The following is a 25,286-nucleotide window of genomic DNA, read 5'->3' as shown; positions in this document are numbered from 1 at the left end:
CGGGGTTCCCCTCCGGCAGGTGCAGATGCCGGGATGCGCCTTCGCGTCAGTGCTGCAGTGTCTCGCGGGGTCCCGTCTGCGCGGTCCCGGGGTGTGCACGCGGTGCAGGACAAAGTTGGAAGGGAAGGGAGGGCTGGAGCCCCGGCCTCCCCGGCGCCGTCCCAGCCTCGCTCTGGCGTCCCCGCGCGGGGGAGGCGGCGGGCTGCGGGCTGCGGGCGGGCGCTCCGGTGTCGGTGTCGGCATCGGTGTCGGCATCGGCGGCGCCGCAGCCTGCGGAGCCCGAAGCCGGCTCGGACCCGTCCACGTCACTGTGCGCCCAGCCCCGCTCCCGCTCCCGCTGCCGGCCCGGTGCACGAGCCCCGGCCCCGCGCCGGGCTCATGGGGCGGGCGGAGCGCGACCCGCAGCTCTGAGCGAACCGGACCAGCGCCCGAGCCCGTGATGTCCGGGCCGGCGCCGGAGCGCGCGCTGCCCGCTCGCCGCAACTGGACCTGGGGCGCGGGCGCCAACGGCAGCCAGGAGCCGTCCCCGCGGCCCGCGGACTATGACGACGACGAGTTCCTGCGCTACCTGTGGGGCGAGTACCTGCGCCCCAAGCAGTACGAGTGGGCGCTGATCGCCGGCTACCTGCTGGTGTTCGTGGTGGCGCTGGTGGGCAACGTCCTGGGTGAGTGTGGGGGGCGCTCGGCGCGGGAGAGAAAGTTTCCGCTCTCAGAGCGGACCGAGCCCCGATCCGAGCCCGGAGACGGGATGGGACTGGACGGGACGCGACGGGACACCGCCTCTGCCCCTCATGGGCGCCGGCTGGGCGGAGTGCGGGGAGCCTGCAGGTTCTGCGGCGTGGACCCGGTGTGCACCAAGGGTGGACCCGGTGTGGACCTGGTGTGCACCGGGGATGCACTGGGAGTGGACCGGTGTGGACTGAGGGTACATCGGGTGTGCACCGGGGGTGGACTGGGTGTGCACCGGTCCGGCCCATGCACCGCGTAGGCGGAGGCAGAGCCCGCAGAGGGCTGAACCGAACCCTCCGGCCCGGCAGAGCACTGGGCGCCGAGAGCCCCGTACGCCTCCTCCCCTCGCCCGGGTCAGCGCGGGGGCTGCAGGGCGCCGGGCTCGGGAATATCCGTGCAGCTCTGCGTTCTGCAAGAGGAGCCCACGCTCGGTGCCGGACACTCACTGTCCCCGGCGGGTCCGTCCTCCTCGCCGGGCCCTGGGTGGGCAGGGGTCAGCGAGGAGCCCCGAGCCGGGAGCGGGGAGCGGGGAGGGATCCGCCTCCGGCTCGCCGCGGTGACTCAGGTTGTGAATGGAGGCGCTGAATGGAGCAGCGCAGCCCGGCGGCTCGCGGCAGAGGGCGGTGTGGAGGGGTCTGGGGCCGCAGGCCGCGGGGCCGCGGAGGGCGCTGTGGACCGCGCGCTACCAGGGCGGAGAAGGTGGGCGAGGCGAGAGGCGGGGGCCTCGGAGGGCAGAAGCAGAGGCTAAAACTGCGGCGGAGGCCGGGGCTTCCCACGCGGCTGCGGGGTTCCCCTCCACGGCGAGGCGGGAGGCGGTCACCACAGGGCCCCGGGGGGCTGCGATGCCAGGAGAACTCGAATCTGCTCCTCCTGTACTGTTTTACAGTATTTGCCTTTTGTTGATTTTTCGAAGATAGAAATAAAAGAGAATCTTCTAAGGATGTAGCCTATGTGGACAAAAAGTTGAAATATTTCTAATTAGGGCCCTTGTTTTAAGGGTGTCAGTTAATAAAAATGCGTTTCTTGCTTCCCTTCTTGTCATTCATATTTAGAATTACAACTGCGGAGACACACGGCTCCGAGCATAGCGATGGTCGCTGCACTCCGCCAGCACTGACTGACTCATAGGTGAACAACCAAAAGCAGCCTCTATCAGCACCTACCGTGCGGCGGCAGCTTCCACAGGCGTCTCACTTAAACCTCAAACTGAGCCGCGTTAGATGGTAGGAAACAAGCCCCAAACGCAGTGGCTTCTAAAGGACGTGGTTGAGATTCTGTTCCATTTCTTGTGACCTCACATCTAGAATTCCCCATTGTTATTCCACTCTTGGCACACACAGAGGATGGATGCTCTGCCTCTGCTTGTTTGTAAACCCACTGGACGGGCCTCTGCCCTCTATATTCATATCTGCAGTCAGTAAAGAACCATGAGGGGTTAAAAGCGCTGCCATTCTTTCCACCAATGATTGCCTAGGGAGATATGTTGTTACTCTTCAGTAAAAAGAAGAGTAACCTTTTTTATTTTTGCAGAAATATCTACAAGTCATAGCTGTGTCTTACATGATTTCATTTGAGATGATCTTTGTATTAAGACATGCCTTTCTTTGATGTTTTCTCTGTCTCTTTGTGTCTGTCTGTCTCCTCTCTCTCTCTCTCTCTCTCTCTCTCTCTCTCTCTCTCTCTCTCTCTCTCTCTCTCTCTCTCCCTCTCTCTTCCTTTTTATAGGCCAGGGGATACAGTCTTCTTTTCCCAAGTGCACAGTTTAGAGGCATAAATTTGCTAACCCGGAGAGATTCAGTTGCCAAGACAGTAAATTGGAGGAAGAGGGCGCTGTCCCGAGACCCTAGTGCTGAAATGGCCAATTCCATTCAGAATAAAGATTTACTCAAAGCACTCTGCTCTCAAGATACTGACAGCGATTTTCCTTAGGACTGAATAACGTTGAAATCCTCTCCAGCGTATCTGAAATTCATTCTTCACAGGAACATTCCCTGAAACTTGATGCCGTTTAGATTTGACATTTAAACAAATGAACAGTGTCATTACTCAAAGACAACTAACTTCTTGCTCTTTGATGTCAGTGTCAAATTTGCAAAATGGATTAGACTGAGAATTGCCTTTTTGCCCCTGTGGCATTGTAATTTTACACCAATATCAGGACAAGGAGTCACATTATTCATGCAAGATAAAGAGTCATGCCAGGTAGGAGGGTGGAATAGCACAGTGTGGGCAGCCAGTGTAACACTGACCCTGCAGATCCACCCTCCATTTGTTCTTTCAGGGAACTGACTGCTTTGACAATATTGATCTTGTTACAGTACAAATATAATGCCATCAGTTAGAAGCCACTTGTCCCACTGTGTCCTTTTGTGAACTTAATAAGGTATATTCTGTGAGAGCAACAAAGTCTTGACCACCCACAACCTCCTTTCCTCCCCCCACTCCTCCTTTTTATCATGATGTCCTCCAGCTTCATTGGCAGGTGTTCCTTCCAGGACATGATCGGGTTGCATGGGAAACACAACATAAGAAGTCACATGTTGTATTAGTGTAAATGGGATGTCATGAGTATTCTAATAAAAAGATACATGCATGACTAATAGTGCAAGTTTAACTCTCAGAAAGGAGCAAGGAGTAGTTATTTTTGGAATGAGTGTTTTCCCATTATCTTCAAAATGATGCCACATATCAGCTGTACACATCTTGTAGAATACCCACGTAGATGGATTCACTTTTTCATCCAATGTATTTTTAGCAATATTGTGCTTTTAATATTAATGTGTATGTGAGAAGAGTCTCTTGGAAAACTCAAATTAACACATGTAATGTACTTTTTTCTGCTATTTCTTTGAGTTGAAATTGGAGGATAAGATGTGCTTCATATCAAACATTTAATACCTAGGGAAAATGAGTAGTTTTCTATTTTCTGCATTCAACAATAGCCTAAATTTCACTTAGTATAGGTCCACCCCCTCCTATTTGCTTCATACAAAAGGAAATTGGAACATCCCATAAATATAGATATTCATCCAGCTGTGTTTCTTGCTTCTTGTCTGACCATTAGCAAGCTTAACGCTTGCCTAGTTCAACTTTTCAAATTGGAAATAAAAGTTTCTATTGCATCCCCCACACAAATCATAGAATAAAAAACATTGATATCCTCTATGTAGATGTATAAAGACATATCTACATTCTTATCTTGAAATGTAGAATAAAAAACATTGATATCCTCTATGTAGATGTATAAAGGCATATCTACATTCTTATCTTGAATAATAACTGATGCTAACTTTATCCCTTCTTTTCCTTTACTAAAATGTCCCTTGGTGAGGTTTGGGATTGCCTTCTGCCCCCATGACCAGGCTGCGTGTCTGCCTCCTTGTCACCTCAGCCCTCACCTCTTCTCAGCTGAAGGTCTAGATAAAGGAGTGAGGGTAGGAGTCACCAGGTGCTTCTCTCCTTTCCCGTCTCACCCATCCTCTTCACACTGACCATGCATCAGTGCCCTCCCACACCGTATGGGCTTCATTCCTAACTATGAGCTCTCACGTCTCTCTCTCTCTCTGTTTAAATTTACATGAACCATGTTTCATTTAAAGTTTTTAAGCTGTTATTAATCATTTGGGCTACCACTACCATTATTCACACACACACACACACACACACACACACACACACACACACACACACATGCACACTTGCACATATGCACACAAAAATGTTGATTTAATTCACTTAAAGCATATCATTAATTAAAGGATATACTCAGTAAAAGTTAAGGTCCACTGCACGACAGGAGTGGGTGGATCATCTGTGAGAGGGTTGCTTTCTGGACAGTTAGGTTTATGTACCAGAAGTAGAAGTGGCAGAGTTGCAATCTTGCTACTCCTAGGCTTATGAAACAATTTTGTTCTGCTTCTCCCAACGTAGAATTTAGTTGCTGGGAGGGTTATAAACTTATTGTGTTCTATATAAAAAGCAATAATGGATTATAGGAAAATGCATTATGTAAGTCAGCCAGGGCTCAGTAGAAACCATAGATTACGGTGTATACAAGGTACTGTCAGCCATCAGGTCTCCTGTCTGTCCTTTGTTATGTAATGCAAAAACACTGTTCATCTAAATGGTGATTAAACTGATACATTTACATTTTTGCTAAACCCATAGTCACTCAGTCTTACTTCACAAAATAAATCATGTTTTTGACTTGCATAGAATTCCAGTGATCACTGTAAAATGGTTCTCTCATAGATAACATTTATCATGGACAGAAAATAATGAAAATAACATGGAATATTGATAATGTAATGTAATGGTTTTTTTATGTATTTGGAAAAAATGTCCAGAAAGTGAAATAAAGAAAAAAATGAAACAAAACAAGTTTTTACAAAGGCAAATCTAAAAATCATTTACAAATACAATGTTCTACCTCTTAAAATTTTTCCTGATTTTAGTAGTCACACATACTAAACTATATCATGCATTTATGAGTTTTCATTACTTTGTCTTTCAATTACATTTGTATCTTCTCATGTACTGCAGTTATGCTAGTATTCTAAACATCCTTGGATTCTCACTCAGCTCCTCAGATAGCAGAAGCGTCCTCTGTTGATGTTACTTTGAAAGTGAAATAAACCCCCTCCCCATCTTTCTTCCTGCAGCATTCTGATGTGCCCCGCACTCCTGGTAAGGATGGGTTTGTTAAGTGATGTCTCCCTGGCATGACTCACTGGTGACACATGACAAACGAAGCCTCCTCTCAACAAAGGAAAATGAAGACTGCTTACCGAGTTACCTATGTACTAGGCCCTGCATGCTGGGTTTCACTGATGTGTGTTTGTCGCCTTCTCTGTAGGGGACAAAACCCTCAACACATACAGTGTATGGGAGGAGAGGATTATTTTGGTTCATAGTTCAGGAGTTTCAGTCTGAGTAGGAGAGACTTAAATACAGAAAGAGGGTGGCAAAAGGGTCTGAGCAGAGGAGCAGCTCACCTCATGGTGGTGAGGAAGCAGAGGCAGAGGGAGGAGCCCAGGAGGGAGAGCTCCCCTGTCAGACCTCACCCCAGTGACCGGCTTCCAACAGGCCACACCCCCTAACTGTGTGTCAACTGCCATATCACGTCACCACAATTTAATCATTTCCAAACCTTCGCCCTGCGCACATGAGACTCTTGGGGGACATTCTTGATCTACATCATAACAGCATTGCATTCCTCTTTCATGATCAATTTGTAATGAGAAGAGCAACTACTTTACAAATGAGAATGAAATGGAACCAGGTTAACCTATTTTGGAATTTAGACAGACAGCAAACAGCAGGACTGAGTTTCAGCTACAGATTCTTCAGATTCCATGGCCCATGCTTGTTCTACTGCTTAATTCTTCCTTGTTCTTTGGTTTCTTATCCCTGACTAGAGATGCTTAGAAGGAAAAGAGAGGGACCAGAGCTAACTGTCCCCTTTAGAGGATTACATAGCTGTCCTGTTGGCATGCTATTTTTCTGATACACTTCGGTTCCTTATCTCTGGGGGTGAGCTCATTGGATAAGCAAATCAAAGTTAGGCTAGGGTTACTTTATAAGAGAAAATTTCAAGGTAAAATAGGCCTTTGCCTTTCGGGGATAGGGTGACTCATAGGAAAAAATGTTAAACAATTGCGAAAGTGCTATTGTTAGGTGTGATTTAAGACTGAGAGCATAAATTCTTGAGACTCACATAATCTAAAGATCCTTGGAATTTATTTGTTTTTAACATCATCTTGCATTTTAAAAAAAAATCGCTTACCCAAAGAAAAAGTACTTTCTATTGCTCTGACCACAAAGGTAAATCTTTATGTTGCATAACAGTGCTCCTACAGAAGAATATTTATTCATACAAAAGACACAGATACTACTCATGAAGACACTTATAGACAGACTGTGGAACACCTTGTTATGCTGTGAACACATGGCTCACCTTTGAGGACCTGAATCAGGAGAATAACCTTGTTCCTTTTGCCAGGGATTTACCTCAGTGGCATAAGTGCCTGCCTCGCAAGTGCGAGATCATGAGTTGGATCAAAGCAACAAAAAAATACAATGCAAAGCAAAAGATATTTGTCCCTCTCATTTTGGTTCTAATCTGTAGGTGAGACTTGCCCTCTTTGCTTTCCCTCTCTCCCCTCCCTTTTTAGCTCTTTCCTCCTTTCCTCCCTTCCTTTCTCTTTTTTAAAAAAAAAATTTGATAGTAAGGATTAAACCCAGAGCTTTGTATGTGCCAGACAAGTGCTCTACTTCTGAGCTATATTCCCTGTAAAGTCATTCATTCATTCATTCATTCATTCTTTTATATGTTTATTTTCAATTTTGAGATAAGGTCTCAGTAAGTTGTTCAAAGCATCCTTGAACTTTTGCTCCTCCTGAATCAGCCTCCCAAGTAGCTGGGATTACAGTTGTTCATCATTACACTGGACTGGGTGATTTTTAAACCAGGTAGTAGGATTGGATAAGTATTTTAAATCATATTAAATTTCTTGTCAGTAGAATTGTACTTTTTTTATTTTAAAACTCCAAATTTCTCAAAATAAATATCTACTTAATTCCTAAAAGTTTTAGAGTTTTTTTTTTTGCTGATTATTAGTAAATTACTTTCAATTTTAAACACATAGAATCAAGGTTTAACATTTATATAGTATTTTCCTCTTCAAAAAGAAATGTTACCCTTACTCTCATTCACAGTAACTTTAGGACCGGTAATATTTCATGAAAAATCTCAAGTACTTGAAGCAATTTAACATCAAGAAATCCAAGCATGAGTACATCAGGTGACCATGTGTTCAGTGAGGGAAAACCTGTCAGTTCTCAACGCTGGAAGGGAACAGATAAAGGACAGTGTGACCTTCAGCCTTTAAGGCCATTTGATTTTTCAGTACTCTGCTGACAAACTTACATTAACCAAATTCACTTTGCCAAAATTAATGTGTTAGTTTATAGTGAAAAATAACTTTTTCAAGGCTTAGAATGTCCAAAGTGCTTTAATCATCCAGATTTCTGTGTAGGCAGATTTTCATGATGATTACTGCTCTGAGTAACTGAGTTACACCATTGTTACAAATAAACCTTGAATTCTCACTGTCGTTTAACACAGCAAAAACGTGTTTCCTGCTCATTTGCCATGCTAGGTCGTTTGGAGAGTCTGTCTCACCCGGTGATTCACCATCTCGGCCTTCTCCATGTTTTAGCCTCCCCCTCAGTACATGGCACCTTCCAAGTAACCAGCTTACAAGCTGCTTCTGAAGCGCCCTGTCTGGTGCTCACAATATTAGTGTATCACCTTCTGTGTTAAATCATGAGAGATCACAGCATCCAGATTGAACTCCTGCTGTCTTGCTCTCGCTCTTTTGGCCACTCTGGAATCTGTCCTTGAATCTGTTTCTCTGATGAGATGAACTATGCTGGTTAGAGCACCCCACCTGGTTGAAGAGTTAATGTCTGTGGCCAATTCAGAGGAAATATAATCTGTTAACCACATGCATGTGCTTAGAGGCAAATCTAGCAGTCCAGACCACACCTTTGCCCCTACTCAACTCTCACTTGTGGGAACCTAATCACAGCCTGAGACGGAGCTAACCTGCTAAGCATCTCCCAAGTACTAGACCCTCTTAGGAAGCTGTAATGCTCACACATATTTGTTGCCTGAGCAGTTAAGTTTTGAGATGTTGATACACAGACTCTAAATTTGTCATAGAAGAGTGGATTGAGAAAATATGAATTTAACTAACTACTATTGCCAAAATATAAAGTGTCAGTCATGCTCAGTAAAACTTGAGTCAGTCATTCCTACGATCATTTGGCCAAGCAATCACATTGCAGTCAGCTTACCTGCAAGGCTGGCTGGGAGATGTGTGATCTCTGTCACAGAAATTGTGTGCCAGTTTAAAGTAATTTAATTTGCATATACTAGAGCAGGTAATTGAAAGGCATGGAGTACTTAATGGCATTGCCTGAGACAGGTTGATAGATCCATCATTCTGGTTTTAGAGCCCTATCACTGGTAGCTAATAACATTGGGAAGCTTTGGGCCTGTTGCAGTGATCAGACTGTGGAGGCAAAGATAATAGAACCAGAGAGATCTGCACTTCCGCAGGGCAGACAGCTGCGTACATAGACAATTTTAATATATTGTGACAAGCACTGTGAAAGAAAGGTGCGCGGAATATGCCAGAAGCAAATGAGGGCACTTAGCCCCACTTCGGGGATTAGAGAGAGGCAGAAAATGATGAAAACTAAACTGAGCTTTAATAGAGGAATTCAAGTTACCCAGGTGAAAAAGATTGGGAAAGGATGTTCTAACCAGTGGGAACAACGTGAGCAAAACCAGCACGGTGTGAAATAGCGCGAGGCGCGGACAGAATGCTAAGCAGCTGGGTAGCTCTTGGATGAGCCCAGTCTGTGAGAGGTCGCTGTGGGGAGGAGGCCAGGGAGTGAGAAGGGTGAAAACACGAGGGGCTTTGTGGGTAGTAACTGAGGTCTGGGCTTTGATGATGTGGTTTCAGGGAGCCCTTCATGGGTTTTATGGAGCCCACCCTTTGTTTGAATTTTGCATGACAGTGCCCTGAAAATGATGCATGAATGAATCCAAAGGGAGGGACATGCATGAAAAGGGTCATGCTAGGATTTGAGTCTTGTTTTGGCTCATCCAATTAAGTTTGCTTTAATGAAATATAAAACCCTGAAGATAAAGGGAAGAATCCAAATTCTTTAGATAATTACTTCCAGGAGGTTTTCTTCTTGCTTTCCTTCTTGAAAGGAAGGAAAGGTGGGAAGAATTAAGAAAATGAAGAAGAAACAGCTAAAGAAAGAAACTGGGCAGGGGGAAACATGTACTCATGCCTGTGAAAAGTTTGTTGCAGTTTCTTTACTGAATAGTTAAATTTGAAAAGTAATTTCTCTTAAAATAGCTTTTTATTATTTCCTATTGGAAGTTTTGCTTATAGATCTCACTGGTCATAACTCTATTAATGTTTTCGAGTATTCTATGGGTTTTCACTAACATCTTTTTGTAATAATTTGTCTATCTGGGTTTCTGTGATTTCTTATACTCTGAATCATCCATATTTTGGATTTTGGATAATGTTTTGGCCACTTACAGAAACCCCCAAAATAAAAAAAAAAATTGAGAACTATTTAAAATTTCACCTTTCCCAATTAAATACTGGTTTCCCCTAAATTCCTTACAATTTAGTGAAGTCTCTTTTAAGCATGGTGATACGGTTATCACATATTCCTTGCCAAGGATCGAAAGACCATGAACCACAGAAAACAAAGAATTTTCATTTGAAAATTGATTTTAAATGACATTTATACCACTCAAATAATCAATGAAGAGGTTAACTTGATTACTTCTTTGGAAATCTCAGTGAACATTTCTCTATAGAAATAATATGATAACATATATGAGAACTCCTAAAGACATGGACAGTTTAAAAACACATGCAACTTCTAGACCACAATAAAAATGCAGCAGTGGTCAAAAACTGTAATATGTTTTTCTATATTTTCAGCTTCCTAGTTACTCTAAAATACTTGTGTAAGGTACATGGTTTCTTATCACATGAGGCCTTGATTTTTATCACCATCTTGTCAGAAATGGGTTGAGAAAACCACTGGCTTTAATAACTTACCTTGTTTAGGATGAATTTGATGAATCATTCACTTCAGGAGACAACCATATTGCTCAGGGAAGGCAATTTGTCTTAAAATACGGAGATTGTGGCAGTCTCTCTGAGACTGGGGAGGGAGGTGTGGACAGGTGCATAAGAAACTATTTTGTGATTGCATGAACTTGAATTAACTTTTTTGAAGTTATAAGACGTCAGACATCAAAAAGCCATTTAGGAACCTGTCAAAATTCTTAGGGTGGTGGTAATTTGGATGAAGTGAATACAATGGAATTGAATATGGATAAAAAAGATAGAAAAAAAACATGGAAGGTTGTAGAGATAAAAACTGGAAACTCATCTGATGTGGGAAGTCTCAAGGAGCAGAAATGTTCCTTGTAATTAATGTAGGTTTTTCTTTTGTATAGACAGGACATATAGGAAGAAAAGCCGGATTGAGTTGGAACTGCCAACGGGGCTATCTGTGAGCAACCATCTAGAGGGAAGGGGCCTCTATAAGAAGTGATGATTAATGTGTTGTGTGAGGGCTACTCAGTGCCTTCTAGAATAATTAAAAGCACACACGGGAATATAGGCTTCTCAGTGTAGCAAGACCTTTGCCATATCAAATACATTTATTGACTCCAAAGATATTTATTAGGTACTTATAGCAGCAAAGTAGACAAACTCTCTTCTCTTAGGGAACTTTTTCTAGTTACTGGGTTTCCTAAAATGGACAAAAGCAAATTCATTGTAAAAATTCCAATTTTAGAAAACTCATATATTGATTCGGAATTTCCGAAAGTAAAATCTCTGGAATCTATGTTTTAAATATGGCGCCAGTACACTGAATATCAATATTCCCATCAAAGGAAAATGGAAAAAGTAGATCTAGTACAGAAAAGTCAAGTGAAAAGTCCAATGTCTTTATAGATGATAAAAATTTTATTGACAATAATGAGCTAACAGAAGAAAGAAAAGTAAAATATCTCAGAATGGAATTAGACAAGAACATAAGAACATGGATCAAGAAAAGCAACAGGAAATGTTACAGGCAGTAAAGAAATTAAATACATGGGAACTGAAAAAATTTCTCAGTGATAGCTTACTTAGTTGCATACTTAGTTATGTAAAGTTTGAAGTATAATTATCAGGGCACCCATTGGCCTTTATTAATTTATTACGTGTTACGGCTGGTTTCTTGACGTCCCCCCAGAGTCTCATGAAGAAGCTTTTTCAGAGGTGGTTGAATGTAGAGTATATGACTGATTCATGGTGAAATGCTGGGGATTAACAGTGCTAGGACTAAGATGTGTGATTACTGAATCAGGTCCACTGATTGGTTTGGCATTGCCTTAATCCAGATGGGCTGGATACAAAAAAAAAAGGGACAGGAGGAGGTTTGTCAGGTCCCTTGTTGCTTTGCTATTTTCTTTCTAATACGAATTTTTTCTCCTTTATGATGTCATCCTGCCTTGCAGCCAGCCTGTAATGGACTGAAACCTCTGTGACCTGTGAGCTAAATAAACTCTTAATTTTGAGCATCAAGTATTTTGTTTCAGCAATGATAAGAATAACACGTTAGGCAAACAGCACATTTAGAGTTAGTACTTCAAAGTCATACTCTAAATTTTCCAGTTTAGATTTCTCTGTCTAGGAAGTCAGACTTCCAGGATGAAAATGAAGTCATACACATTGTTAACCATAAAAAGCACAGTTAATCAGCTATGTGATGGAAGGAACTGAAGGGTTGCTATGAAAATTAAAGATATTTCAGTGTTCACACAAAAGCATTGTGAAAGGCTGGTTCTCAGTCAGATCTAGTGATTGCAATTTATTAAATCATAAAAGTCAGAAAATATTGATCACAAAATAGATACAAAGAGTATATGAAACTTGAGAACATAAAACATGTCAGTGATAATATTGACGATACAGAAATACTGAAGAAATGAGGTTTGAGACAAGGAATAAATCTTTTCCTTAAGAAGTTGCATACACTAAAATTTTGGAAATGTAATTTTCACTGAAAAATTCTAAATACTCTGTATGAAGAAAAGAGGAAACATATCTCACAAGTTCCATCCAGTTCTCTGCAGGTGGATATCTATTCTTTCTTTCAGTGTTCCAGTTTGCAAGTATTCTAACTCTAAAGAATATGTAATATCACACTATCGTGCAAGATTTAGAAGACTAGAGATACAATCTGCTATAGTATGTTAGAAAAGAGATATTTTCATTTTGTACCACATATAGTTAATTCTAATATATAGTATCTAACTCTAATTTTTCATCCATATATATATATAAATATATACGTGTGTGTATGATTTTACATATGTATTTTAAAGACATGTCAATAGCATTCATAATAATTTGAATATCTTTCATACATATTTTACTTTGTTGAAATTTACAGCTTCTCTTTTTATAGCAAAAAAAGTATTTTGGCTCTTTTTATCATCAACAGTGGTGTATACTTTTCCTGCACCTCAATTCCAAGTAACCGCTTGTTCATTACTTATTTTTATAGTTGAATAACTGTTGGTATTGATTGGAGAGATACTTTTAACTCAATCTTTACTAAATCTAGCTACCTTATTCTTTTGAAGACAAACTCTATCATACATTAATTCATACATTAATCTGCATGCCTGGGATATAAGATAGAAACTGGCTATATGTCATTCTTTGAATGTCCATTTTTCTGTTCAGTGTTATAAATAAGCACTTACAAATCTGTCTTTAACACTAAGTGTGAGTAAACATGATCCACTGTCAAATTAAGGAGTGAAGAGTGTAGTGGAAGTATATTGGATAGCGACCATATCATCACGGGGACAGAACACTTTGGAGACTCTGGGAGAGCCACTTTCTCAAAAGAAAATGCTAATCTCCATCTTCCTGTTCTGTGGAGCTTATTCAGGCAGTGAGCCCCAGCTGAAGAGGTAGAAAGTTAATCTGAATGAAAGAACATCTGCTCATGAAATAAAATGAATACTAGGTGTCAGACTTGTGGCACTCTCCTTGACATGAGAGGGATTAAAATTCTAAAAGAGCCATCAATGAACTCAGGTATCTGACCATCTCACTGAAAGCACAGAGATGGCAGCATATTAAACTGAAACACAGCATTGTGTCTATGAAGAGTATGAAGAGAAATTGAGACACAGGTTCATGTACATGTACAATTAACTCAGCAGATGACAAGGAAATATTAACAGCAGGCAGCTGGTATACTAAGCAAATAAACGGCGGAGCAGCATAAAAAGTAGAAGGTGCAGAGGCAGAGCGTGAAAGAGCAAACTTTGCTACCTCTCCAGTTCAGTGTCGTGGAGATGAAAAAAAGCAACTTTGAATTTCAGAGTTTTTATTTTTCTCCTCCCACTCCAATTTGCAAACCATGGACTTGTTCATCATTAGGACATACGTAATATTACTGAAAATATTGGTTATTTGCCAGGTCACCTATTTAAATTTCTAATAGAAGCTGGGTGTGGTGGCACATGCCTGTGATCCCAGCACCCTGAAGGCTGAGGCAAGAGGATCATCAGCAGGTTGACACCAGTTTAGGCCACATAGTGAGTTCAAGCCCAACCTGAACTGCATAGTGAGACAATGTTTCATAAAAAACAAAAGCAAACAAAATTCTATTAGAAAATATTTTGTGTGGCTAAGTGATGATTCATTTGCTTCAAAGGCCCACAATGCTTTACCCTGAATAACAGTAAAAAAGCTCCAGTTCTTTTTAAACATGTATCTTCATATGAAGACCCATTCTGTTTAAGAAATATAGGCATGCCATTTAGAAACCTTGACCACTTAGTGGGGCATTGAAATTGCTTAATACATAATTAGGTAAGATATGTAGCTGCCTATTCATGTTTAAATCTCAAACCAGAAAGCTTCATCAGAGATGAACCAATCTCAAGTTATATGTGGTTTACTTTATAAGACTCAAAATATTAAAACTGGCGTTTAGTTTTGTAATGACCACTGTGAGCAAAGTCATATAAAAGTTAAGATTTATCTGGTGAGGTTGTATACTGTGATCTGTTCAGTTTCATCATTCTCAATTTCTTTAGCTGAATATTTAATTATGTCTTTGTCATTGTGTAGACTAGAAATATGACTAATTTGGATGCCAAAACAATGAAACATTGTTAACGGTTCTTTATGATTGAATCTGGTACTTTTTAAATAAAAGAGATATTACTCTCTCATTTCTACAAAAATATGGTTTTTAAATAAAATATAGTCATATGAAAATATAATTGTATAAAATATAATTGTAAACTAGGAATAAAACATGGAGAGATTCATATAAGACATTTAAAACTTTAAAATATAGATTAATCTAGACATCATGCCTTTCAGTAAAAGTTTTACTCTGATGGTGATAGTTACCAAGTCACTTGCTTTCAGAATAAAGGGAAAGAAGGAAAAAAAATAATGAAGAGGAAACTCAGTGATAAGATAGAAAATAAAGAATAAAAATAAAGTGAAGACTCAGTGGGACATTGATCTTCATAACAATGCAGAGACATTGCAATGTAAAATACCTCAGAGAGGGAAACATCAAGAATACTAAAATGAAAGGAGAATGATGTGAAAATGACAGACGAAGGTATCACGAGGACAGTTATGCATGAAGTTGTCCTCGGTAATCGCTGAAGGCAAATTCAGATGAAATTGTTCCAACTGGAATCAAGGTGACCATGGGCACCAACAAAGTAAAAAGGAGTACCACACTGCCTCAAACCTCACAGCATAGTCTAAAGGTTTAAGAATTTATAACTGTGCTATAGGATATAGCTTTGCAGTTCAGGCTGTGGCTTTTGTCTTCCCAACCACCTCGTCTGCTTTCTCCACATGCTCCCTCGAGCAGCATCCCCTTTCCCTTTAGGAAGCTGTCTGTTTGCCATCCCACATACCAGCAAGTGGGGAAGAAACCACCAAATCCAATGCTCCACTTGCTGGAACCTATGACAGCAATGTGCCATCACCTCCTCTCTGTCAACCACAGAGTACAGCCAAGGAGCGAGACTCCATGGAAACACATTCTAAGAGCTGATAATTCACACATAGCATCGAACCTGACATGTTTTTCTTCCATGCCCACGTCTATGGTGAAGTGTAACTTAATAAAGTAAGCACAACAGATAATTAACTATAATTTCGCACAGATCTTAGCAACCTCAGAACCCTATATGAAGTCAAGAACTTTCAGCCTTTCACTTCAAGGGAGTACTTTATAGCTTCTTCTGGCATACCTTCATTGCCATCAATAGTACTATTATACTTTGGGACCATTGTTAAGTAAAACAGCATTTACTTGACTACAAGCTCTAATGCACCAAGTGACCAGCATGGTTACCAGGCAACTAATGAGTAGGCAGTGAACACAACCTGTGCACAGGGAACAAAAGAGTGACTGGCATCCCCAGTGGGATAGAGGGAGATGGTGCATTTTTCATCATGCCTTTCATAACAACACATGTAAACATTACAAACTGCGTATTTCTGGACTTTGCCATTTATTATTTTTGAACTGCTGTTGACTGTAAGTAGGAGAAACCATGAAAAGCGGAACCCTGGATACAAAGGGAGCAAAGTAGGAACATTCAAGGTCGAGTTCTGAGCTAGACAAAGAGCAGCCCCTACTGATACAGCTTGATTGCATACAGCCAGTCAGACTGAATCTCTCTCTGCCTTTCCCAGGGCCTGGCTTGTACTGTGTTTGCATTCATCAGGTCAGAATGACTCTCTTTCAAAGTACTCAGTAAAGCAGGAGCCAACCTGTACGAAGGGGACAGTGAGCGAAGGAGAAAGAGAACAGGTGAGACAGGATGAGGCTAAGGGAAGACACAGAGAATGCCAAGGAGCCGCTGTGAGGACCTTTCTTCTCTGACACAGTTTATCCTCTTGGAGGATCACTTTCACTTTGTACAGAACTGAGGACGAAGACAGTATGCACATGTTTTGCCAAGGTGGCCTTCTGGTAACAGGGTGGCCTTCTGGTCAGCAGGATGGCCTTCTGGTAACCAACACACAGGCTGCTTCCTCAGGAACCTCAGGTCTCCCTTTGTGGCATTACTGACGCTACCTGTGCTCCTACCTGTAGTCTTACCTACACCCCAACAATTCTGCCCATAAACTTGGCCCTTAACCTAACTTTAACCCCTAAGAGAATCCAATCCTGATTTTAATCTTATTTGCCTTATAGTTGAGCCCTAAAACCTACCATATTTCTAAGCCTGAGCCTAAAGTTAACCACAATCTTACCTACCAACCATAAATCCAATCCAAGCCTCACTCTGACCCTGTCTCTAACCTCACCATGAGCATTGACACAAAACTCACCTCTAAGTCTGACTCTCCTCCTAATTACAGCCCTAACTTCAGTCTTAACTGGAACTGGAACTATCACCCAAATTTCATCTATCTTTAAGGTGACATTTCACAACGTTGGAGGTATCTTTGTCCCTCACTTTGTCTTTGGAAATTGTAGTCTGCTCAACTAAAGATACTTATGAAGGGAAGAACTGAATGCTTTGGGGATGTACACAGTGATCTTTCACTTAGGAAATGTAGCTGCTTACTAGGAAAATGTACTCATGATTTTTCTTTATTTTGATTATTTAACATGATTTCTTTCAATTTATAAAGCAACTTGTGGTCTTCTAGCTTATTCACCTAGATTACAAGTATCTAATTCATGTGTTAAACTCATTTCGTAGTAATACCGTCTATGTATGAAAAAAGTAATAGGTAAATACAAAATGCAATTATGAACTTAGGGATAATAGTGTGCAATGTCTCACATGTACTTCAAAATAATTACATTTGTTTTATTTTGAAAAATAACAAGTGCATGTAATTTGGGGATAATTGAAAGCCAGAGGAAAACTCTTCAATATAATTGACAATTTGAGAAAGATACATTAAAATTCCTCATTTCTCCCTGGGTTGTGTGAATGAAATGAAAAATTCATAAGGGAAGGATGTAATCAGTCAGTCAGAAATCTAAATCTGTCAAAACACTGTTCAGTGCATACTAGCAACGCATGCAGTACCCAAGAGGCTACATTAAAGAAATCTATGCCTTGTGTTCTGAATGTGAATGGAGAAAGATGGAAATCGAGAGTCTGTCTTTGGTGCCAACAGATTTGGGCCCCACTGCAGGGTGTCCAAAGGAACATTCTCACCACTCAGATGGCACACCCGTGCCACGCAGCAGTGAGGCTATAGTGCATTCCTGACAGTCTTTTCAAACACATTTCTGACTGAATGTATTTTGTTTTTAAACACTGTATGTTTCTCAAGCATTAGATGTTCTTTTTAAAAAACTTTACTGTATATGTACATATAAAAATTTTGCTATTGCATATATAACAAACATAATATATAGCAAGCTATTTAGTGCATATATAAATATATAATATACATTAAAATATATAGTAGGTTATTATACTATAGTAAAAAGACAAGCTATCCATAAAGCATATAGAGTAAATTACATATACACATACTATTCTTACATGTTTATATCTCACATACTTGTTTTGTTGTGTATTTTTTAAAAACTTTTCTCTGTAACTTGGGGGATTGGACTTACGCAGTTTCTCTCAATGGTCATCTTTAAGTCCATTGGTTGTTCAGTAAAAGCTCTGCCTGCTTATAATTTTCTATGAGCCCATGTATCTTCTTACAATTTCCATGAGTTTATCCTCAAAATTTAAAACAAGAATTTTTAAATTTTTGCTTCACTTCTCTGCAATTACAATATATGCACTTTATATAATATGATTATATATTCTACAAATGTCACTTTCAACATCCTCTTTGAATTCGGCATTACAAACAATTTTTGTTATTCTGTAATGTAATCGTTTTCAATGTTCAGTTGAACTCTATTCATATTTTGTTCCCTGGTATTGTCTTTGACTTTATGGCACACTGATGTATTTTTGGATACAAATTTCCTTTTTTTGATCAGAGAATGTACCTCACCACTTTTGCAAGTGAACATGGGGTTGATTGGACATAGATGCCTTGTTCATAAAATTTAAAACTCTAGTTCTATACGTGCTTATCAAAACATCACTGCGCTTTAGCATGCTCTGAGGCAATAATTTTAGTCAAACTTGATTTTTTTTTTTAGAAGAAGCCTGTTCTTCTCCCTCCTGGGAATCACTCATTATCTGTAAATGAATGAATCACTTTATCTGATTTGAGTCTTATATTTTAGAAATATTTTTATTCTTGGCATATTGTTACAATGTCTTCACTCATGCATTGAATTCTTACCTGTATTTTTGTGCCATCTGCTTCTCTTCATTGTCATATCTCTTTCTTCTAAATTCTGAATGCCGCTCTGTCATGTCAGGTCCAGTTACCCTTGGCCTCTAGCATGCGTTTTAATTCTGCCTTTAGATTTTAAACGCAACCACACCACTTTATTTTTAATTCATCTACCAATTGTGCTCTGACTTAATCTTAGCTTGTTATATGTGAGGCTACCATACTCGTTCATGTTTTGAAAAACTTAAACAAAACAAAACAAAAACGGTTGCTTCTTAGAATAATTTTTTACTCTGTTCTGTCCTTCCTTCTGGGTTTGAAGACTTCCATCTTTACTGATGTGTCTTCTGCTTGCCAACTGTGATATATTTTTAACTGGAATTGGGATATCCGGGCTTGGAATCTATCTCAGCAATACAGGCATTCGGAACTGTATACCAGAATACCACAGGGTAACTGGCTTATAAACAACCAAAACTTACTTAACCTATTCTGGAGGGTAAGTGAAAGATCAAAGTTTGTGTCCAGCAAGGGCTATTTCCTGGTTATGAAAAGGTCCTTTTAGTGTGTCCTCACATATCAGAAAAAGCTAAGAGAGCTCTTTGAAGTCTCTTCCTGGGACACTAATTCTATTTGTGAGTGTCACATACTTTTATCCTAATTCATTGTCAAGTAGTCTACATTCAGAAACATCACATTGAAAATGTACCGAACATGAATTTTGGGAGGAGTAAATGCTGAGTCCATAGCAATGCTAAATTTCGGATCTGACCTGGGAAATACCTTTTCTCTGCATTTGGTTGTCAAAAGGACACAGTGGTAAGCAGTATGGGAAACAGATCTTCAGACCTGCGCACATGCAGCATTCAGGGCACAAACGTATGCACATGCATTGCACTCCAACTTCAGCAACTCAAGTTTAGCTGCGTTAACAATTAGTTTCACATAAAAGTTGTTTTAAACGTATTCCCGTTGCTTTTAAAGTGTGAAAAGTATTGCTCAAAACTCTTCAGAGTTCATTGTTCGCAGTTCTTCCAGTTTTATTATGTGAAAATCAGAACTTGAAACAACTGCATAACCAGAAACCTTACTTTCTAAATTCACCTCCATAAAGAGAAAAACTGTATGCCTAAACTTTTCAAAACCCAGAAAATGGAATACTTTTACATAACTATTTAAAATAAAATTTCTCTGAAGAATACAAATTTTATCCTTAGTTTTATACACAAAAACTCAATTGATAAATGGCGTGTATAGCTTTATGGTCAAGAAATATTTTGATTTTTCCCAATTTTTTTTTATTAACAAAACTCTTGACAAATGCAATGTGAAGAGTGATCAAGGATACAGGGAAGTCAAGGATGTCCGAAGAGCTGCTGTCCTGAGTAAGCCAGTGGAAGCTTGGTTTTGAGATCCTCTAAATCCAAAAATATAAACTTTTTCCTTTCAAATATTGGAGTATAAATATCTGTCTTAGATATCCAAGAAGGCAATACAAACAGATATTGTATTTTAACATATGAGAGTGAGCTTTGATAGGGAAATTCGAGTAAAAGATGTATATGTGGGAAGTACAGACATTCCTCATTTAATGACCAAGTCTGGGGCTATGATTAGGTCATTAAATGACTTGGTCACTAATTGGATTTGTGTATGGTGTGTACATTATAATATTTAGACAGATGGTAAAAGGAAACCTCAACTTGATGACTTTATTTGCATAAATAAATGCTTTTATTTGCATAAATCTGATGTGCAGTCTAGTCATGTAATAGAACATAAAACTGTGGTACTGTCCTATACAGTACAATCAACAGAAATTACAATACACTTGAGTATAAACAAGGTGTACTACACAAAAAGACATCGAGGCTTTATAAACGAGATGCATAGGACTGCACATAAAAGACAGGTTGTACACAGAGAACAACTAGGATTAGGACATGGAGTTACAATATTTTTATGCCGGTCACCGGAAGTTAACACAAGGAAATGCAAGAAATCTATCTGTAACACCAAAGACATAGATTATTTAGTCAAGAGCCTAAACCCCATGGCAATGTCCCACTTGAGTCCAGATAAAAACCCAGAGCTCAGGACAATGACTCCCAGGAGTCCAACTGGAAGTCCAGAGCCCACAAGAAGGACTCACGCCAGTCTCTTTTACCGATTCGTGCCGGGAAGACCCAAGGGTCAGCGGTGGAAGCCAGAAAGTCTATGCCAGCAGGAGGAAGGAGCTGTGCTAGTGGGATGAGGGTTCTACGCTGGAGCCGAGAAGTCACACTCACAACAAAGACCAGGGCTATCCTGAAAGGCACCGCAGCTGTCCTCAGCAATACGGAGGACCCAAGCTCCTCCTCTGACAAGCACAGTCAGGTACATGCCAGGAAGCAGCATGACGAGTTCATCCTGGAGACCAAGCAGCACATGTCTTCCCCTATGGAGCCAGGAAACAATGGTCGATGTGAGGACCAAAACTTCTCCAGGAGAACCCACAATGCCTCCTTAACGCCTCAACCCCTCTCTTCTTCTCCACCTATTTAGCCTGGCAACTTTCCTCAGGTGGAGCATCTTCACTCAATGCCATGCTGATGTAATCCAGCTGGCGTTGTTGACCACCAGTTCTCAAACCATAACACAGGTCGTGAGTCTGAATAGTAAGAGCAGTCGTTAAACAGGTAGTCCATTAAGCCAAGAGTATCTGTGTTAGGAAGTGCTTGATATTTAAAGCCATGAACCTAGATGAGATCACTGGATTTTTAAAAAGTTTTTCTGTCATGATCTCATTTCTCCACTTTCCAGTGGTTTCCCATGGAAACACATTTCAAATAAACTATGTTTTCTTGGATATCTTCTTCTTATCTCACTCTAAGGGAACCTGAGGTAGCACCAAGACAATGTGCGGAAACATGGAACCCTACTGTACTCTGTTATCGTGGTATATGTGAGTACAAATGAATTACCAAAAATGCTGATGCAAGCATACTCTAGTGAATGTTAGGAAGTCAGTGAGCTGTGAGAGGACACTAAAGGCAACCTGCAGAAAAGAAATCTACAGGAACAAGAAACCACAATGTTTCTAGCAGGAGAGTGTAATGACTCAAAAGCTACTGGTAAGTCAGTAAAATGAGGCTTTAGAGTTGACCTCAGAACTTAGTATTGTGGAGATCATTAATGGCCTTAAGTAGAGTATTTTTGTGTAAGAATGGAGTATGAACAGATAAAAAGAATTCAACAGAAATTACAGTACACTGCTTCATCTTCAGTTCCAAAGAAAACAGAGAAAAGGGGATTAGAGACAGTATAGACAACTCTTCACATTCTGTCAGTGAGGTTTTCTGTTTTGTTTTGTTTTGTTTTGTTTTGTTTTGCTTTTGGTGTTTGTTTTGGGGGTACTGGGTATTGAACTCAGGACCTTGTACATGCTAGGCAACCACTCTACCAATGAGCTACATCCCCAGCCCAGTGAGTTTTGGAATTTAAAAAATCACTTTTTTTAGAGGACAGAATAGACTCCAGAGTGATTGTTTGAGTTGATTTTGTTTGTTGGTTGTTGGGTAAATTCAGTTTAAGAATGAGATTGAACTTCTGGGTTCCACCCTCTTTGAACTCACCAAGTCTCCTTATCTCTCCGTTCATCAGTTCATAAAGGCCCACTACCTGTGTTTGCTTGCTGCTCCTTGGGGCCCCTAGTTCTCTACCTCAGGAGAGCTGGGAGACCTCAGGACCTATTTTTTCCATATCTTCCCATATTTCTGTGGGCATGTGTGTGATGTATCATATGACATATACATATATAGATACATGTTTGCACTGAGGGTTAAGTCCACGGATGCAGTGAGGAGAGACTGTGGTTAACATGAAGATCTTTTAGCTAGATTCTTCTTTCCAGTAATATGCTGCCTTTCCATCTCTCTAGAGACTTTGATCACCTCCTCTGCTACTTCATTAAAATGGTTTGGACCCAGGGGCTGTGTTGTGGTGAGATATTTGCTGTTGGTTATAACAGCTTCAACTGATTGGATCTCACATCACTTGAATGAACTCCTCAGCGATGTAAATCTTACGTGTTATAAATATGAACCATAAATAATATTAACAATAATAATGACAATGGGAGAGGGAGATCCAGAGATGGTGGAAGGTAGGTGGGTGGGAGAAGAGAGGAGAGAACCAAGATGTGTTAAGTGCATGAACCTACTCCCTATGGTGAAGGTAAACCTCAAGTGTTGCAAACATGTTCTCACAAAATAAAAATTTTAAAAGTGGTATTGGAGAAATAGTATCATTTACATTTTTATTCATGTTTTTATTCTTGACCTGGTTGCCTAGTAAACACATGTCTGTATAGTATTTGGTCGTTACATTTTCCTTAGTGTGGATTTTCTCACATACTATTATAATTATATTTTAAATTTTAGTGCTTTTTTAGTGTCTTAATGTTTTACTAACTGTTTCATTTTGTAGAAGTTTAAGTCTACATATATATTTGATGAGTATTTAATAGTACTAATAAAGAGATGAATTTTGATTGAGGAAATTGTCAAATAATGTGATTAATAGAAGTCAAGCATGTTATTGGAGGCCTGTAATCCCATCACCTGGGAGGCTGAGGCAGGAAAACTGCCATGACTTGGAGGCCAACCTGGAATATATACTGACTTCAAGGAGAGCCTGAACTACATAGCAAGACTCTATGTCAAAAAAATTATGGTTAATATAAAGCAATAAGTTATGATATCTATTTTTAAATAATTATGCATAAAGCTACAACTATTGTAAGTTAACATCTTTTAAAAATAATTTTTAATTGATATAAAGACATACTTATTTATGGGTTACCTATCTAGAACTAGAGAACCACTAACAACAATTATAAAACTGTAAAACTGCCAAACAATTGTGAATAGTAACAAAAACTGTATCTTCTTACAACTGGAACTTCACCTGGAGATTTCTCTAGTAGTCTTTTGATAGAGTTTTTGGAATCTTCTATGCAGAGTATCATGTCATCTGTAAATAGTGATAATTTAACTTCTTCTTTCCTATCCTTGTTCCTTTTATATCTCTTTCTTATCTAATTCCTCTGGCTAATATCTCTTCGAAATAAAAGTATTTAATCTATTTGTATTTATTTTATGAGATGAGCTATGATAAAGTCTAGGGAAAAGATACAGTTTTCAAACAAACTAAAGCTAATGAACACTATGTGAGACTACTGAGAGTTTAGTAAGTAATTGGTATCTTTTCAAAGACAATTGAGCAGCATTATGGTGAGAACCAGCATCTTTCAGGATTTACAGAGTCAAAACATCAGTTCCTCTTCACGAAGGCTCACATCCTTGGCTCATCCTAACAATATCAAAAGTAATGGAGGCAAAAATAATTATGTGGAAACTGTCAAGAATATGAGCTGTTTCCAATGTGTTATATGGATCAGAAAAAATCATTTATCATGAAGTTCTAAACATGACCTCTTTATCTTGAAAAGGTCACATCAAAAAGGCACTAACAGGGTTGGGGATTTAGCTCAGCACAATAGGTGCATGCCTGGCAAGTGCAAGGTCATGAGTTCAATCCCTGGTACCCACCAAAAAATAAATAAATCAAAGCACTAATAATTGAATTATTACAAGATAATATTATAATTGACTGAGAACCACGTTGCAAATTCAAGAACATATAAACATAGTGAAAAAGTACAATCGTTCAGAAGATGAGACTTAATTATATGCTTGCCTTTGTAAGTAATTTAACTATGTAAACTGGGTTTAACCTCAGGCTTGATGTGCTTCTCAGGGAGGACCGTGGACAACTTTTAAATTATTATCTAATACCATGCCACATCGGAGACTCCTTCACAATGTTAGTTATCGGGGACTCCAGCAATGAGTCCCCAGAGTTACGGCACACAGTGGAAAGAGAGCAAGAGACAGAACAGGAATGCGGGCAGGGGTGGGGTGACCAGTTGTTTGCGGGGAACAAACAACCTTGCGGTATCAGAGCCTTGGTACTCATTCATCACACCCGAGTCAAGGAGCACGGGTGAAGGGCTGTGGGTGTTTCTGGGAACAGTAGTGGTGACCACGGGGGTTAGGCAGGAGAACAAGTGTTCAGGCAAGGACAGGGATGAGCTGGGGAGGGGCGCTGCGGAAGCTGAAGCTTCCCTGGCACCTTAGCCTCTCCAGTCTCCTCTCGCCCTGTGAGGACCACAGCAGCCCTTAGCCTAGGGATTCCTGCAATCAGCGGGGAGTTTCCGCTTTCCAATCCAACCCAAGGGCAAAATAAGGACAAGTTTTGGACCTCATCTAGACTCCAGTTTTAATTTGTGGTATCCAACAGTGTAAGTCAAAGAATCCTTGCTTTTAGAGATAGAAATTCATAGATTGTGAGATTGAGAACCCTTATTATTCTTCACAGTAAGATTGCAGATAAATTCTGAATAGCAATTTACATTTTTAAATAAATTAACACATTTCACTAATATGCTAAGGAAAAAGAAATTTGCATAAGTGCATCCCTAAATTATATAACAAATTTAAATATGAATGCAACTGTGGCCAATCTAACATGTGGAGGCAAGCATTTTCTCCTATAAATTCAGCTAATTGCAGA

At 40.2% G+C, this 25,286-nt stretch overlaps 1 protein-coding gene across 1 annotated transcript in view; it reads left to right on the top strand.

The window, feature by feature from the left end:
* Positions 1–260: 260 nt before the first annotated feature.
* The window catches only part of Hcrtr2 (hypocretin receptor 2), a 97,373-nt gene continuing 72,347 nt past the window's right edge, over positions 261–25,286 (top strand). The window contains exon 1 of the mRNA XM_063253820.1: positions 261–665. Coding sequence (XP_063109890.1) covers positions 440–665 — 226 coding nt within the window. The 5' untranslated portion in view covers positions 261–439. The remainder of the gene's footprint in view (positions 666–25,286) is intronic.

Source organism: Cavia porcellus, unplaced genomic scaffold, assembly GCF_034190915.1.
Source record: "Cavia porcellus strain 051 isolate PalLab524CR breed Dunkin Hartley unplaced genomic scaffold, mCavPor4.1 scaffold_7, whole genome shotgun sequence".
In the NCBI taxonomy this organism is placed as follows: domain Eukaryota; kingdom Metazoa; phylum Chordata; class Mammalia; order Rodentia; family Caviidae; genus Cavia; species Cavia porcellus.
Note: the sequence above shows the minus strand (reverse complement) of the source record. Positions and strands in the feature narration are given on the sequence as shown.